This window comes from Apodemus sylvaticus, chromosome 13 (genome assembly GCF_947179515.1).
Source record: "Apodemus sylvaticus chromosome 13, mApoSyl1.1, whole genome shotgun sequence".
Classification (NCBI taxonomy): Eukaryota; Metazoa; Chordata; class Mammalia; order Rodentia; family Muridae; genus Apodemus; species Apodemus sylvaticus.
This window is the reverse complement of record NC_067484.1, coordinates 25,601,258-25,620,894: the sequence shown is the minus strand read 5'-3', so window position 1 is coordinate 25,620,894 and position 19,637 is coordinate 25,601,258. Positions and strand designations below refer to the sequence as shown.

Below are 19,637 nucleotides of genomic sequence, written 5' to 3'. Positions count from 1 at the left end.
TTAAAAGGTACAGAGGATCAGAGAGCTTGGCATGAGTTAATTTATTCTAGGAATGTCAGAAGCTATGATCATAAATGCTCAACATCATGGCTGCCTAAATGTGACTTAACAAGCAATGCAATAGACAGTTTAATGCAGATGAAGAATTACAGGTAACTAAGGAATACTGATAGCAGAAGAAACAGTCTTCCTTGGGAGAAAGAACATCATATGGTTATCTAGTATCAAATGGTCAGCACTGAAAACATACACATAAGTAACATTATATAGACTGAGCAAGTTATATGTATATATTCAGGAACACACACACACACATGCACACACGCACACCTGTGTGTGTGCATGTGCATTGCATGCGTGTGTGTATATGTGCATGTGCGTGTGTATATGAGAAATTATTTATGTGAAAAGGAGACTATAATTTGAAAGGAGTGAGAGAGTTTAATGAGAAGGTTTGGAGGGAACAAAGGGAATGAAAAATCATATGATTTTATTATAATTCTAAAAACAAAATAAATAATTTAAAATAAATTAAAATATACTCATAAGCTATCAAATTTTATATCTAATTATACATTCTAAGTATTATTTAAGATACTTTTGTTGTGTGTGTTATATGTGGATGTGGCTATCTAAAATGAGTGATTATTTTAGATATGAGTAAATAAGAGATAAAAATACAATATACATAAAAACATTTGGATTCTATGGAAGAATCAACATTTTTCTCTTACTCTCCCAATATTTAGCATTTTAAGAACCCACAGATTATAGCATTGTTTGGCGTGTTTACCACCAGAATATGATGTGATCAATATTTATGAGTCTCTCACATTTCCCTTGTTGTATGGTTTACAGTTATTGCTGATCTCAATGCACTGCCATCATTTCAGAATTCATTTCTAATGTCAAAGTCTGCCATGCAGCCATATACACTTGATTAGCACAGGACTGGCTTCCTGTTTTAAGCACATGCAGGATGGAGGACAAGGTGAATGACAATCTTTTATTTGTTGAGAAGTCTCTGCCTACATCGAATTGGATGGCAGACTTATTAAAATGATATGGCAAACTACTCTGGGAATCTTTCTACTAGCAATCACTTCATTTTTCTTTGAAATAACATTGCTAAATGAATAAAAAAATCTACAGTGTAAGTAGGCTTAAGTATTAAAACATTTGTTCATTAATTAAGTACTTGGAAGGTAGAAGAAAATAGTAAAATTAAGCTTTTCCTTTATCCACCCCAATAAGTAGCTATTATCTTGGGCAATAAACAACAAAATGAATTCTGTAGTCAACATTTGTGTAGCAATTTATAGCCTCCAAATTCCTTTAAAGCACATTTATTGTCTAAATCCTTTTGTAAGAGTTTGTGTCTGCAAGACAGTGCTTGTGTCTCAGTACATATATCTTCATATATGTGATTAGTGCACAGGAGAGGACAATCTCATTTTAATTATCAGGAACCCTCCTGGTGATATTTAAGACTGGATTTCTGATTGACCTGGAACTTTATCCAATGTGCCAGGCTAGCAGAAGTGTCATGGATTACCTTGTTTCTGCCATCATTTTGAACACCATCACTGGGATGCCAAATGTCCATTAGTACATATGTTTTCATTGGTTTGTTTATGTGAGTGTTCATTTCTGTGTGTGGCTTCTGGACATCCAAACTTTGGTCTTCATGTTTCTGAGGCAAGTTCTTTACTGAGCCATCTCCTCAGTCCCCACTTTAACTCTTTGGGTCAATTCATTATTGCAATTTATAACTGAGAAATTGGAACCTTGGAAAGCTTTGGTAATACACCTAGAATGTATAGGCCTTCCCAGGGTGTTTCCAACGGTGTGGAAGGAAGCCAAATAAGAAAGCAGATATGAGTATGCACAAATCTCTCATTTTCAATGATTTATAGAGGTTAAATGTTCCAAATCCATATACCATAGTTAACTCAAGTGTCCACATTTCTAACAGAAACTGGAGAATTAAATAGAATGGGTGAGGAGCACGAATGTAATCTTATTTTCTTTTTTAGCATGGCAAGCAAAACACGGCATTTTAGTTATTTGAATTTATGACCTTATATGATGTAGCTAATAATTTCAGTTAGTAGCTCTTTTGAAGAATCGGCCCTGTATCTTCTTAGCTATAATTAATTTTAACTATTTACAAAATACAAGTCTGCAGGGATGCTGAGCTCTATGGTATCACTATGATAGGAACTTATTTCATAATGCTACGTTGGTCTTTTAGTCATTTGACCTCAGTGAATGAAATTGGAAGAGGGATGTTGCCATTTTTATGAGACAATTGTCTGGTGACTCACATGTGAGTTGGTCTTCTAGCATTCTAATCTATTGTGTGGAATCCTCTTCTAATTCATGTCTTGGAGTTTCTGGAACAGTTTGATCATCTACTAACTACAATGAAGCATTTACACTACAGAGTCTTTTCTTGGGTTAAGAGAGACAAAGTTTCAACTTAATTTGCTGCCAGTAGCTACTAGGATGGAGACTGTGTGTTTTAGCTTTAGTTGCAGACACTCCAATATAGCTGTATAATTGTCCTTAAACTGAAAAACTCTCATTCTAACAGTTCCCAACATGTTATAACTAATTGAACACTTTTTCAATGCTCTATAAAGTGCCTGTGAATTTATGAGGTGAATCCAACCTTGAGAAATGTACCCCATCATGGTTCATGTTTGGCATGCAGTTACATCAACATTCACAGACACATGGCACCTGTCTGTTTGCATCCATAAACTGTTTTTCACCTTGATTCATAACAATTCACAAAAGAAAATACCACAAGTTTCTGATTTTATGTTGGTGTTCATGACCAGCAAAATATTTTTGGTAATTCAAGGCTATATGATATACTACCTTGATAAAATATTGAAAATGCAGTATCATTTGTAATAGGTAACCTTTTCCAGGGGAAAAGATGTAATTGTTAAAAGCTCTCATTTTTCTTGATACTGAACAAATTTATTTCCTACACTGCAGTGAAACTCTATCTTGGAACTTACACTGGAGAGAGAAAAAGTAAATCATGCATTAGAAAACATACATTATTAGTATATGACTCCCACACTATACTTTTTCTTGTTTATTTGATTTGAATAGTTTGTTCAATACATTCAAAATTTTAAAAATGTGTTCTGTTCATGATCATATGGATCTCTCCCATGGCATTTTTGCATGTCATAGAATATAAGGAGGGTGTCTCTTCTCCCCATGATAATTTTATTCTTTCCTTATATATTTCCATTAAATACATCTCAGATTATATAATCTTCTATGATAAGTGTATTATTAGTCACACAATCCTCACTCCGTAACTAGAAAGCTACTTACAGTGATCTAGTGAGGGTACTGTGAAGAGACTATATACACCCCAGAAGCTATAGTCATAACAAATAAATAGAAAGAACGAATACATTTATCATTTGTTTCTCTTTTATCTTCTTTCCCCTTTTTTCTAGTTCCAAAATAACTATTAACATCTCCAAAAATTATCTGTATATGGAGTTCTTAATTTATTATTCATCTCAGTCCATTTTAATATATGTGGGCTCAGGAGTCAGCTGAATAATTATTTCAGCATGATCAGCAACACAAAGAAAGAGCCTAGTTAGTGTTTACATATGTGCATCTCTGACTATTGAGAATTCTAAAAGCTGTGATGGTTTATGTTTATGACACTAAACACATCCAAGGCCGGGTATTTGCTCAATAGTGTTATTGGATCTATTTTTGCTTTCAATTGGAGATAGACTTCTTATAAATAACCTTTATGTCATCCCCCACCCCACTTCCAAAATTAATTGAAACAAATAGCAACTACAGAAACATATCTCTGCCATCATTTCTGAGAAGAGACTATTATGCACTTAAAGATTTGTAAATCCACTAAACTGCTTTAATTTATATATCTAAAATTTATATATCTAAACCCTGCAGTCTGCCTTATGTACATTTGCCAGTGGTACCCAAACACCTTTATTGACATAGCCTTCTATGTTATAATAAGTTTTAAAATGCTATCCACTGGATCTTGATCTGATGAAAATCACACATGTATTTCATCCTTCACAATACACACAGTTTAAATTCTCCAAATTTTTTCTATAAAGAACAACATATCTTTAACTAAATTTAAGATTTTATTAGTGCAATCTCGAGATTCTCATTATCAGGGATAGAAAAGAAAAATATCAGATAATGATAGATAAGAGATTGAACACTGGGTTGAACAGGTTCCTGTATTCATTTTGGGAAGAAGTAGATTGCTATGGTTGCCAAGAGTAACTCCGAGCCACAAGTCTATAGATACTCAAAAGCTGAACAACTGTGCTACGCAGGGCCACATTGTACTTCAAAATGTATGTTGACTGTTTACTGTTTAAACTTAAATAGAGAGGGTTGTGTTCCTCACACCATGGTCAACCTCACTGATTAGTTTATATGGTATGGTCGCCACACCATATGTGTACACAGTCCACACTACATCTCTGAGGAATTAGAGGGCCATTATTTAAGGGCAAGATTCAGTGGCCAGGAAAAAAGCAATCCATCACTTATGTGGGAAATATAAAAGATTCATAGTAAAATTCTCTCATTTGGCGGGATTTCTCTCTTCATTTGATACCATTTCTTCCTAATTCAATTGCAATTCAACTGCAACTATAAAAGATGATGTCCCAAAGTGTCACTGACAAATCTTCACAAGCTGACTTTAGTAAAGCAACAAATACTGTTACTTGCCCCAGGCTCCTTTACAGACTCTTTTTTTTTTTTTTGTGGTGGCATATGTTTTATTTATTTATTTATTTATTTATTTTTTGTCTTTTCTTTTTATTCGATATATTTTTTATTTACATTTCAAATGATTTCCCCTTTTCTAGCCCCCCACTCCCGGAAAGTCCCATAAGCCCCCTTCTCTCCCCCTGTCCTCCCTCCCACCCCTTCCCACTTCCCCGTTCTGGTTTTGCCCTATACTTCTTCACTGAGTCTTTCTAGAACAAGGGGCCACTCCTCCTTTCTTCTTGTACCTCATTTGATGTATGGATTATGTTTGGGGTATTCCAGTTTTCTAGGTTAATATCCACTTATTAGTGAGTGCATACCATTAGTCACCTTTTGAGTCTGGGTTACCTCACTTAGTATGATGTTTTCTAGCTCCATTCATTTGCCTAAGAATTTCATGAATTCATTGTTTCTAATCAGGATATATTGGGATCACAAAACAATGCCAACAACTACTGAGAGAGGAACTTTTTGGTATATGCACAATTAAATGTTTTTAATCCATTTATTTGAAGAGCATAACTATGAAGAATTAAATGACAAGAGCTGTTTTTCTCACAGTATCCATTTTTATGTCCATTGCATCAGAAATATATTCTTATTATTTAAATTTCAAGTCAATGAACTTAAACTATTTTTTAAATTACTTATTTATTTTTATTTTATTGGTTTATTTATTTTTATTTCACTGCATGGATGTCAGTCTGAGGGCATCAGATGCCCTGGAATAGGAGTTACACAGTTTTGAGCTACCATGTTGGTGCTAGGAATTAGACCTGAGTTGTCTGGAAAAGCAGCCAGAGTTCTTATCTGCTTCATCACCTATACATCCTCAATTTAAAGTATTTTTATAAGACTTAAACTTTGATATTTGAAAAAATAGATCAAACAAATTAATCCCATAAAATATGAATGTATATAACAAGCAAGCACAAATACATTCATATTAACACACATACTCTAACTTTAGTCAAAAATGCTAAAGTAATAGCAAATTTACTGTTTATCCCTATATGGCTAAGTGGTTATGTAATAATAATAATAATAATAATAATAATAATAATAATGCTGTATTTTTAGTGTCATCTCTGCTTTTAGTCCCTTGAGTCTATTATTTCTATTTAAAGCTTCTTTAGGGTCAGAGATAGAATTAAGTTCTGGAGTGATGGAACAAAGTCTGTTTTACTCAATATATCCTGATCAAATTCCACCATCATGGAAAATATCCATGCATATACTTCAAATGCACGTCTTTATGTTTTTCAGAGATTTGCTGTTTAGGTATTCTGTTTCTAAATATTAGCCTCTGCCTTAGATCCTGGCTTAACTTCACAACTGATTATGTCTCTTTCTATCTGTTGGAGGAAAGGACTCATTGGGCAGGGTTTAGCAAGAAAGCTTTCGCCTTGATTTCATTCAAGCATCCAAAAGAGTCTCTTCCCAGTATTAACTCATTGTATTCATCCCTGCATTGTGAACAACACAAGAACATTTCCATCTAGAACCCTTTTTCCTTTTTCATGCTTGGCATCATTTCTCCTCTCTCTCTCTCTCTCTCTCTCTCTCTCTCTCACACACACACACACACACACACACACAGACACACACACATACACACACACACACAGAGAGAGAGAGAGAGAGAGAGAGAGAGAGACTCCTCCACCCAAAAGTATTTTTTGGCATCTCTATTACTGGATCATGTGAAGAAAGAAAAATTCAATCAAAACATAAAAATAGACATATTTGAGAACTTCAACCAATACTCTAGCTCTGTGGGAAGCTGCCAGAGAAGTCCCTGAGCATCTGTGCTCAATTCTGTCAACTAACATGGATGCAAGAATGTTTTAAAAGTTCACATATTAGCCTTAAATATGCCTGTGTGCATATGCACACAAATCTAAACATACACATAATGCCTTTTTTATATTTACATGGGATATTGGAATAAAGGTCAGTCACTTAATAGACAGACAGTAATAATTTATTGGTGGCTTTTTGAAACTATGGGTAGTAATGTCCATAAAGTTCTTATTTCATTTGATATACATGACACATAGCAGAATTAGAAAGACAGATTTTATATAAAATTTCTTAGAAGGGCTATATCATAAACACACACATGTAAACCTTGATTATATAAATAATTTCATCCTCATTTTGAGCCACACAGAAACTATGTGGATATTACAAGTAAGCCACACACAATTGCAACTCTAAGCCCCATTGCTCCCGTGTCTTACCAGGCTTCGGGACAATCAGCTGGGCACTACTTTGTGCATTGCCAGCCTCATTTTCAGCCACACATTGATAAAAGCCTTCATCTGACTTTACCACCCCAAGGATCCGTAAGTTGCTTCCTCCCTAGAGAAAAAAAAGAAGAGCAGATGAGATTATTTTGTAAAAGATATAAAGACCTCAACATAACAAAGTAGAAACAGAACACTGAAGAGTCAAGAAAAATCATGTGTCTGTCTAGCCAATGTGCTTTATGCTTTCTGAAAAATATTTCACATCCCTCATTTTATTTCTGAATCCTTTGGCAGCATTTTGCATAAGTATGTGAAGAAAGTATACTCGTATAAATAGACATCTTCCTGGATATATAAATGCTAAAGTTAAACTTTTCTTTACCAAGAATGCAAGAAGTCCAGATCAATATCTAAAAAAAAAAAAAAAATGGATTCCTTCATATGATGAAGGAGTATAGACTTAGGAGCTAAATAGATGAATAAAAAAGAATGAATGAAAAAAAAACCTCCTACTCCTCACAAATTCTAAAGAGAAAACTACTTAGGTTAAATCATTTCTGGAAGTATTTGCCCAACATAGTGTCTGAGGATCCTTTAAAATAACAATTTCTTTAGCATAATCTTTGGGATCCTAGAAGTTGAGCGTATAATAGATTTTTATGTCCATTTTGGTTTTGTACATAGTGAAAAAATTTCACCTTCAGCAATTCATTGTGGAAACAGAGTAAAGTTAACTCCTTTTGTGTATAATTTAAACCACAATCTGTTTCAAGGATGGATGATAAAATGATCTGGAGATAGTATTTAATTATACAAACTCAGTTTATCTTCAATATTAGTGCAAGAATTAGTTCAGTAAGTGAGACATGCTAAATCACTTCCCCTAAAGTCATTAAGAGATAAATATTACCTCACAGGGAATTCTTAATTGTTTTTAGTGTCTTGTAGTCAATTTTCAACTGATGTAAAATTCTTAGATAAAGCTGGCTAACTTCTAATTAACAATTCTACTCTAAGTTACTGTCTGGGCTCGGCATTACATGTTTAAAGCACAATGACACTCAGATTTCTGTAACTATTCAGGAAATATTTTAAAGCACATTTTGATGTGAATAGGGCATATACCATACATTTTCTTCCACCTAAAGAAAAGAAGCATTTAAATAGCTCAGCCATAATGAGTCATGCTGTGAGAAAGATTATTCAAACTGTTGGGGAAAAAATAAATGTTGCATTTTATCATGTGTCCTTAAGGGCACTCAACAATTTCCTTTTCATGCAAGTAGCATATATTTTAGGCACATGCAGCACTTTTAACGCTGCCCAATGGCAGGTCATTTTTTTAATTCCGTGGTAGTGGAAAGAGCATTGCATTTAAAATAACAGATTGGTGTGGCATTCAAAAGTTAAGTGGTGCTCTCTCTTACTCTTACCCAACCAATTAAACAAATGAAAGTAAAAGCAAAATGGAAAACAGAGACAGAGATGATAAAGGTACAGTGTGCAGATTTATTCTTTAGAAGTACGGTGTGACAAAATTCATATAACCAGGAGACTATGGACATTAGTGAAAGCTGTTTGATGGTGGGAGAGTCATTTACAACAAGGACATGTAATGCCACAGAGGTATACTGTGGGAGCCTCATTGGATGACGATGTTCTAGTTCCAAGTGCCTGGGAGACTGGGCTCTGTTATGACTTTTCTTTGACAGGGTCACATTTGTCTCAAATAAAAAAAAGCTCCTAAGGCCATCTTCTTTATTCGCACAATTCTTTTCAGAATTGAAAAGTGGATTTTTTTAGTTCTTATATGCTCATATGCCTGAAATCAGAACCTTTGTGATGAGCCCACACCTAACAGAGAGTTTTCATAGTGCTTTGTCAAGTAACAAATGTTTCTTCTAGTAATGGAGAAGCCTGCAATCCTATGGTCTCCGCGAGGATATTGAATTGAACTAGAATTTGGGGGAGGGGGTTGTAAGAAGTGTGGTTCCCAGTCTTTTTTTGTTTCCAACATGGGAAGCAGAGTTACAGAATAATAAAGACGGTATCGCTCCTCAAGTAGAGCCAAGACCGCAGTTACAACTTCTGTCATCGCTTCTCAATAGGGTCATCAGGCTCCACCTAGAGAAACAATTAGGGAAGCGGTAGTGTAGATGTCTGCAGTAGGGCACCCATAATAATGACAAGCATATCTTACTGAAAAGTATCACTGATGGTAGAAGCTAAACAATAAACCAAGCCTAGATCCCTGCATTCTGCAATGGAGTTTGGAAATTCTAACCTGTGAAATGACAATGAGAGTACTTTGTCTCACACCCCGTGTTTGTCTTCTCCCCTATCTTCACCACTCTCTCCCTTCCTTGTTTCCTTCCTTTATTATTTCATTGCTTGATCTATCCTTCTTTTATTCTTTCTTTCTCTCCATTTTGTAAAAAAATAAAACATGCTATATTAACTGCCTAGAATTTCAGGTTTACAAATTATTTACCTTCCTAAAACAATTCTTATATCAGAAACTGATAGTTTGGGATCAGCTCACAATCTCTAGATCCTTCAAAGGCCTTGGGCTACCTTTCCAGCTTCCATTTTACAGAAGAGAAAAATTAACAGAAGAATGCAAATAATGCCTGGGATTGCAAAACAAATATGAAAGAAATATAATTACCACTATCTGAAAATAATCACTAGGAATCACCACATCTCCATTCTTCATCCAGTTCACAGTAGGCACAGGCTTCCCCGAAACTGCACATTCAAACTCAATATCCATGCTTTCATAGGCGTAGAGGTTGGAAGGGTGATTTAAAAACCAGGGTGGAACTGCAAAGACAAAAAACAGTGAATGAGTGGGCACATGTCGTATGTGCTGAGGTCTCACTGAAGTGACAATAGTGCTCTGTCATTTCTGACACTTGACAGCTCTTAGCTTATAAAATAAGAATGAGTGGAGGATATATTTCCTCCAACCCCAATGCAATTAACAATGTTTGACCACAGGAAAGAAATAAAAAGTCTCTGAGAAAATACATGAAATTAATATTTTCAAGATCAACATGTTTGTATTCATTTGTTCTATGAGCTGAAAAGTAGATAATGCTTAGGAAACTATATCTTAGGAAAAAACACTGAGTTTACATGTACAAGACAATTCAGAGCCAGGTGGTGGTGACGCATGCCTTTAATCCCAGCACTTGGGAGGTAGAGGCAGGCGGATCTCTGAGTCTGAGGCCAGCCTGGTCTACAGAGTGAGTTCCAGGATAGCCAGGGCTATACAGGGAAACCCTCTCTCGAAAAACCAACCAACCAACCAAACAAACAAACAAAACCAATACAATTCAGACGATAAGAGCAGAAAGATCTGTAACAATAGGTTTCATTATGGTTTAGTTATAGAGGCTCTCTAGTGAAAACAACCTTGTAATGGTCTTATTAACACATTCATATTGTTTTAGCAGCTATCCACTATAGTACAAAATTATACTATATATGATTATTTCCTGAGTATGGTTCGTCATCAATTAATTTCATTTTACTTCTTAATTACCATAATAATAGTTGTTCCAAAATGGGAATTTGTTTTTGAAAGAAAACTACAATATAACACCTATTAGCTAATGAAACTATCTCAGTTCCTCAAAACCAGGAGATAAAATATTGGGTATCATTCACCCCAGCAATGTGGAGAGTTAAGGTGAAATATGATGTGACTATTCATGTAGTGTGACAAGAAACACAAAGTTCAGAGAAGTATCAGCTATAAGCTTGGTTTATGTAGAAAACATGCATCTTTAGTATCCATTTCCCAAGTCAGTCTTTGTTTTTATCATAGTAAAACCATGTTCAGTGTGCAATGAGTGATAATTTCTGTACATTTCAGTAACTACACATTTTTCTTTTTCAAACGAGGATTACAAAGCTTGCCCTGGACAACACAGTAAGTATTCATATTGTCTTTCTCAGCAAGAACTATGGCAACAGGCAGAGACAGTATAAATATCATGGCTTCATCTTTTTTTCTTCTAATTTTTTTCTTAGTCTTTCTTAGTGTCTTGATTTGTAGCTAAACATTTGAACCTCCAGGACTAAATTCCTTTTAATTTCCTTAATTTTCAATGGGGCAATTGATTTAGATGACTGGACTCAAAATCATGAATATTCATGCTCTAAAGTCATGAAAAGAAATGTCTCAGAGCTGCTCTAAACACTGTATACAGGGCTAAATTATGTGTTTAATATTGATAATATTATTAGCATAATGATGATTTTTTTCTGATTCCTTTGCCAAGTTCACTGACAATGTACCAAAAGACATCTGAAATATTTATTGAGTGCCTCTGAGGACATATATATGAGTTGAATCTTTACAACTCTGTCCTCAGTTTTACACAGATTTGTATCCAGTGATTATTTACTAGGCAACAGGCAGTATTTCTTGGGAACAGCCAAAGTAGAATGTATTAGTCCACTCTCTTTATATTTAGCAGTTTCATCATTGTTCTCTGTGGCATGATGTATTACAATTATTTTAAAACAAAAATAAATGTTACACTACAAGGCATTTACATAACCTTCTTCAAAATTACACTGCTCATAAATTAAGAGCCTGGCATTCTGCTGCCCTGCCCACATTCCTTCATACTTTGCTGTAACTGCCTCTTTTGCCACCTAACATTCTGGTGGAAGAGTAAATCAGAAATGTTTATAGAGTCTCAGAGATGCTGGAAGTACATGCTGTGATTTATTTTAGAAATGATAGCAACTGTCTACACACCCCCAAACCATTTGATCTGTTTCTCCTAGGGCTGATAAACTCCCTAAGCCTGCCCAGTCAAACTGCTTGCTCTCATCAGGATTTGTAAATACATATGTGCTTTAGACGTTTGCAATACTGGACACATTCACTAGTGTATCTTCAAAGTAATCACCTGTGGTACAACAAATATTTCACTAATATGAGTGTCTATATGCACAGAGTATGTTTGAGAGTGGGAGACGATGAAGAAAGAAAAACATGATGCAAAATGGAACAGAAAAACAACCTAAAATTTAGGAGTAAGAGCAGGAAGAGTCAAGGGTGCAGGAAAGGAGGAAAGGCATGCAGAACATCTCGAAGATCTGCAAAGGGATGAAATTTTTCCTAACCCCACTGATGGAGCCAGAATGGGGCTGGGTTTTAATCTTACTCTGAATATTCAGTATAAAAACCTCTGATTTTATCCTCACTTATAATGTAGAGAGAGAATAATTGAAAATAGTGACAGATGATACCGGTAAACAACAGATAATTTAAAGGAGAACAGTAGCAGAGCCAATAAAAATGCATATTCCATATATTATTTTATTGTCCATAAATACAAATCTCTCCATAAATGTGGACACTGTGTGTGTATTTGCATGGACATAGGTAACTTCATGATATTTAAAAAAATGTATGTTATTTTCCTTTTTTGTTTTTTTAACACCTTGAATTTTTTATTAGATATTTTCTTTATTTACATCTCAAATGTTATCCCCTTTCTTGACCGCCTCCTGAAGATCCACTATCCCATCACCCCTCCTCCTACTTCTGTATGGGTGTTGCCCCACCCACCCACCCACCCACTTCCTCTTCCCCATCCTGGCATTCCCCTACATTGGGGACTTGAGCCTTCAGAGGACCAAGGGCCTCTCCTCCCACTGATGTCATACAAGGCCATCCTCTGCTACATATAGGGCTGGAGCCATGGGTCCATCCATGTGTACTCCTTGGTTGGGGGTTTAGTCACTGGGAACTCTGGGGGAGTCTGGTTGATTCATATTGTTTTTCCTCCTACGGGGCTGCTATACATTTCATATAGTAGAGCTTCTAATAAACAAATTATATTTAATTGATTTCTATTTTCAAAAGAGCTACATGCAGAATCACTCCGTTGTTCTTTAATCTGCCGGGTAGGAATCATTTTACAATTTATTGTCTTTAATTGGGCTAGATAATATAGACTGGATCGCACAGTCAATTCTGAAAATATCTCACTTTATTAATAATTAAAATTCACTGACTTACAATTAAGGGAAAATTTCATTTACTCATATAGCATGGGAAGCATCATGGGCTATCACAATAATTATTACCACTTACATATATGTATATAAATACATATATATATATATATATATGAATTATAACTGAGTTTTCCATAGAACTTATGCTTTCAATATTACATTTTACACTGGTTTTACTGAGTAATTTACATAACTTTTATAACTAGTTCATTAATTTCTATTTTCGATATTTGGTGAACTAAGATATTTGTCTAAAGCACATTGAGATTTTAAATAGTAAAAAACAAAACAAAACAAAAACACACCTTGTATCCAAACTGGACCAAGGTCTGTATTTCCTGCCATATGTCTATGAGTATATGTGTCATCAGCATATTATGATCAAGATAAGTACCAATAAAGTTTCTTTATTCCACATACTTAGTACAGTGTTTCATTTTCACAATAAAATAGATATTTGTTTTTCAATTTAAGAACTCAATAAAGCTCACATTTTCTTACTAGACTATGGGTATACTGGTTAATGTACAGAACAGTTGAATCTTGAACAATTCATGCAAACCATAAAGCAAAAAATATCTGATTTTAAGATGGAGAATGAATCAAAGAATGACATGAGGTAGAAAATGACCATTTTATACAAAGTGTAGGATATGTGTTATATTAGAATAACCTTCTGAAAGAATATATATTTGGCCTTCATAGACTCAAATATTTGAATGTTTAATGAGAGGCATTATGATGTGTGGCCTTGTAATATTATGTGTGACTTTGTTGGTGGAACTGTATCAGGGGCTGGGGTTGCAGGTTTCAAATGTTCAGTCTAGGTCCTGTTTCTCTCTCTCTCTCTCTCTCTCTCTCTCTCTCTCTCTCTCCTTCCCCCATCTCCTTTTGCTGCCTGCCAGTCCAGATGTTGAACCCTCAGGTCCTTCTTCATCACTATGTCTACCTGTGTACTACCATGATTCCTAGCATGACAATAATGGACTAATCTGCTAATTAAATATTTTTATGAAAGTTGCTGTGGTCATGGTGTCTCTTTACAATAAAACACTAGGACAAAAACCAAACTTGAAACTTACTATTTCATATATACATACAAAATAATGCACAGATAATGTATTGATTTTAGCTGTGTCTCCAAACTAATCCTTCTTGTCATAATTTTTATGAGCCTGAGGTCAACTAGATATACATACCACTCCATAAATAAATTTTAATAATATTATTTTTATTTAGGTACCAATGTACCCAGCACTGCACCTAAGATAGGCTCCCAAGATGTAGCTACCTTTCATATCAGCCTAGTACACATAAACACAAAGATTAGATGTATTCTGCCTATGTGTAGCCAGGGCCTAATTTCAGCATATATGTTTTGTAGGTGTGCTAGTCATCTGTTGTTAGGAAAATAAGCAAGTTTGATTACAAAAGCAGAAAGAGAAGTTCGTATAATGACCTATTATCTTTATAGAACAGCTAATTTTACAAGATCAGTCAGTTCAAGAATAGTTTCCAATGTCTTAGAAATAAAGGGAAAGTGGACTCCTGGGGTAGAGCTTGTACAAAGTAGGGCTTTCTACATGCTTTCATGTACAATGAAGTCATGCTAACATGGTTTTGGTTTTGGTTTTGGGTTTCATTTTGTTTTGTTTTTTGGTCTCTCAAGTATAGTAGTCTCACCTTTAGGTTTTGTTTTGTTTTATTTTTGTTTGTTTTGTTTTGTTTTCGTTTTGTTTTGTTTTGTTTTTGAGACAGGGTTTCTCTGCGTAGCGTTGGCTGTCTTGGAACTCACTCTGTAGACCAGGCTGGCCTCAAACTCAGAAATCTACCTGCCTCTGCCTCCCAAGTGCTGGGACTAAAAGTGTATACCACCACCTCCTGGTATAAACTTTAAATGCAATATTAACTGTCATAATCAAATTATTAAGTAGAAGTAATTAACAATTACAATGGTATAATCATTTTTTTTTGCTTATTTGTTTTAAAGATGGAAAAGCAACTAGAGGGTGAACATTGCTTCTCTACAGGTAAGGATTAACTTCTGTCACTCTGCAGAAGTGATCCTTAGATCACTTTTAGATTGCACACCTCAGGTAGGAAACTTCTATTCCTCTGTTAGAGCCAGCTTGCATCCCAATTGTATGTGGGGTTTTGTCTTTTTCTCCTTCACTGAATATTCTAGCTCTATTTTCAAGAAGTGGTAGCTAAGTCATCTTTCATATGTGTATTTGCCAGCCAGATGAAGGTTCACACATGTATCTTTCATATGTGTATCTGCGAGCCAGATGAAGGTTCATGAGTGCAAAGCCCTGAACATGTGACTGGTTTCCAACCTTCTTATATTTCACTACTATGAAAGCAATAATTTCATCATTTAAAACTATTTACTTGCAGCCAATGCTTAAAAAGGAAGAAAAATTAAGTACCATGATATTTCAAACATCAAATATCAATGATACAATGACAGTCTCCAGGAAGGTATTGATTTTAATTACATTTAACTTCTTAGGATAAAATTAAACTCATGACTGCAAATACCCACATTTGTAACAAGGTTTTGATTTTCTAGGATCTTTATGTCTTTGCAGTACATTAAAGAGTCTTAAAAATATTACAGCAAAGAAAATGCTGACACAAACCAACTGTCAATGAACAGGACACAGAAAAGTATAATAATTTTTGAATGAGATTTTTTTTATTCGATATATTTTTAATTTACATTTCAAATGATTTCCCCTTTCCTGGCTCCCCACTCTCCGAAAGTCCCATAAGCCCTCTTCCCTGCCCCCATTCTCCCATCTACCCCTTCCCACTTCCCTGTTCTGGTATTGCCCTTGAGATCTTTGTATATATTGGATATTAGCCCTCTGTCAGATGTAGCGTCGGTGAAGATCTTTTCCCAATTTGTTGGTTGCCTATTTGTCCTTTTTGATGGTGTCCTTTGCCTTACAGAAACTGTAATTTCATGAGGTCCCATTTGTCAATTCTTGATCTTAGAGCATAAGCCATTGGTTCTGTTCAGGAACTGTCCCCCTGTACTGATGTCCTCAAGGTTCTTCTCCAATTTCTTTTCTATTATTTTCAGTGTGTCTGGCTTTACGTGGAGGTCTTTGATTCACTTGGAGTTGAGCTTAGTACAAGGTAATAAGGATGGATCAATTCCCATTCTTCTGCATGCTGACCTCCAATTGAATGAGATTTTTATCTTCAATAAATACCAAAAAATATGACATATATCTTATGCCTACTAGAACAGATAGGGCAGCTTATGTAAATCCTATCTTTGGGTATGTTTTCCCTAAATGTATTCGATTTCCTTTATTAAAGTTGTGAGGTGTTTACTCATTAACAATCATATATTGAAGTTGCTTTTGTTATTTGAGGTCCAAAGTCCTCAACAGCAACCCATCTAGTGGCATGGGTTTCATCAATGCCATGATTATCCCAAATATATATTTAGTGTCTTCTTTTGTTCCTTGAACTCCATTCATGGCTTCAAGCCTTTTTATATTTAAATACATTATTTTTTTCTCTTCATTAATATGATTTAAATAAAACAGAATTGTATAACTCTTCTCATTTTCTTAGGTTGGTAACAAATAATATTTTAACGAATTCATCATTATATGAAATTAATGTTTTCAGTGTTATTTGGAGTTGAAGAGATTTTATACATTTTAAGAATTTGTCATAGCTCTTTGAAATGACAAAGAACTTTTTAAGAAATATTTTAATTTAAAAATGTAATTAAAATATATTTTTTCTTCATTTTCCAACATCCACTCATTCACTCCACCCCACAACCTAACTTCATTTCCAATTATGGCCTCTTCAGCAATGCCTTTCTGTAATTCTGGTGGTATAAATTAACAGAAGGCAGTACAAATCACTCCAGAGAAGGCTTAACATGAATCATAAAACACATTTTTTGTTAGGAAAAAAAATACTTACATGAGTTCTTAGTAACCACTATTACTCCCTAAGAAAAAGGACCATTTGGTATTGGATAACCAATTGATGTGCTTTTCCTTGAGGCAAGCAATTATTGCTACTTTGAAGATTCGGTCTTTACTTCATCCAAAAATTATCTGAAAGTAACATTATATAGACTAAGAAGGTTGTGTTTAAGAATACAACCATATTCATATATATATATAAATATATATATGCATATAATAACTATTAATGTAAGAATAGACCATGAATTTGAAAGAGATCAAAGAAGAATAAATGGGAGAGTTTGCAGGAGGAAAGATAATGAAGGAAATATTATCACTGTATTATAATTTTTAAAAGGGTATTATAGATTATGAATATGCAAAATAAATTTAAAAAATGAAAAGATAAAAATATAAAAGCCAGTGGGTCTTCAGAGGGGGCCCTTTGGACTTTATCTACTTATTTGGTTTTAGAACAATGGCAGTAGTTTTTTCTGAAATGTAAACATGTGAAGAAACTAAGCACTCAGTGCCTGAATGCACCCACTGTGTCTGTAGAGCACAAAGAATTCTCCTTGCCTAAAGCAACAGCTAAGAAGCAAACAGCCTGGTACTAAATGTGAGCTTAGCCATACTGTAGAGTAAGAGAGAAAAGACACCCCTGAAGATAATTCTGTCTCGCAGACCTAATGTTGCTAAAAGACTGCCCAATCCAACAAAGAGAAATTTCTCTCTCATTTTCCAAATTTATTTTGTTTTGTTTAACCCTGTGTTGACCTTTGTTGTCCAAGAAACTTTTGTTTAAGGATCTTAATTTTAAATGTAAAAATGTTGATTTATTAACAAGCTTCCACATGAATACTTCTTCTATCTATGTCTATCTTGTGTGATGACACATTTGAAATCTGTTTAAAATTCTCTCTAATCTTGTTCATTATCAGTTCTACATCAGTCTCCTTTAGCACCAGTTGTTGAGCCCTACACCTCATTCTCCACTTGTATCTCTCACATACCTATCTATACCCTCCCAAGACCATCTAGGTTGGGATAAGTTCCACATTTAAATGGGAGGACTATTATGTGCTTGGTATAAAATCATAATTTTTTTTATTACAGTTAATCTTAATTGGAGTTTTCATAATACTTTTAAAGAAGTTTTCACTTGGTATTTTTTTTCTCTAATTTGTTACTCAAGAAGACCTTTTAGAATATTCCCACAGCATATCTCTCTATCTTTCTATATCTATCTATATCCATATCTGTATCTATCACTCTCTTGGGTATAGGTATATATGTATATGTATATTCATATTATTGATGATATTTGTAATATATTATTATATGGTCCTAGAATTTGCTAGTGTATACTAGTATATATAAACTAAGCAGAATATATTTTATTTTCTGGCTATAGATGAATAAGAACCATAAGCTGGGAAAGAAATAACATCTATGAAATAAGAATTGTTTTTCTTCTAACACCAAAATGAATTATTACAGCTGAATACTAGCAGCATAAGTGTACAAGCTTAATTGCTATTGTTTACAAGGTCAGTATTCTAATCAGTACAGGGAAATGAATGTTTGGATATTTTGAATTTCATTTCTACTTCCCATTAGCACTAGTTATTGTGAAGCCAATCCATGAAGAAAATCTTCCTTCTATATAACATGTCTTCTCTATGTGGAGATGAACAACCTCTGATCCTCAACCTTTACTTCAAAGTCCTTCATACATACCAGGAAATGATTTCAGATCTTTCCACACAATTTTCTTTATCTGGACAAATAATCCCAGTCAGTGCCTTTCCCCATTGCAGGATCTTTCTCTAATCAGGGTTGCTTTTCTCTAAGTCCTGACTGAACTTTTCATTTCTCTTTTCAATTGTGCGAGTTATATGTAAATTGGAAGTGTGAGTCCATTAGGCTCAAGCCTGTGATGAAAACAAGAGGAGCACTGCCCCCAAACCCTAGTTCTATATGCACCACCCCATGTTCACACAAAGGGTGGAATTAATTCACTAGTGCAGATACTGCATATCACCAGCAATTATGTTTGTGAATATGTATGTAAATACATGTACATAAATATAGTAGTACATATAAAATTGATAAACATTTTCATCCTCCAAATTTTTTACTTGCACTGTGAAACGAAAAAACACACACATGCACACATAGATACACACACAAATATATATATATATTATTATATATGTATATATATTTGTATTATATATATTTGTGTATGAATATATATTTGTGTATATATATATATATATACACACACACATATTTATGTTAGAAACATCTGTATAACCAAAATAGAAAATAGCTAGAACATATTATTGTCACTAATTTTACAAACATAAATTAGAGACCAATTATTTTCCCTTTAGTCAGATATAATACAATCTGTCCTTTTGGTATTTGAAAGTAGAAAAATGTAGAGGTTTTAGATATGTGAGGAAAATTTCATGGGTGAGAGCTATGTTTGCCTATTTTACAATGAACATTGAAGAGCTAGATAAATTATAACAGGGTTTTCCCAATTTCTAGTTATCATATAAGGAAATTTTTCAATAAA

The 19,637-nt window shown here is 34.3% G+C and overlaps 1 protein-coding gene across 1 annotated transcript in view; it reads right to left on the bottom strand.

The window, feature by feature from the left end:
• The window catches only part of Dcc (DCC netrin 1 receptor), a 1,165,761-nt gene that overhangs the window by 435,622 nt on the left and 710,502 nt on the right, over positions 1-19,637 (bottom strand). The window contains exons 6-7 of the mRNA XM_052155825.1: positions 9,733-9,887; positions 7,056-7,176 (exon numbers count right to left, since the gene is read on the bottom strand). Of these exons, the coding sequence (XP_052011785.1) occupies positions 7,056-7,176; positions 9,733-9,887 (276 nt within the window). The remainder of the gene's footprint in view (positions 1-7,055; positions 7,177-9,732; positions 9,888-19,637) is intronic.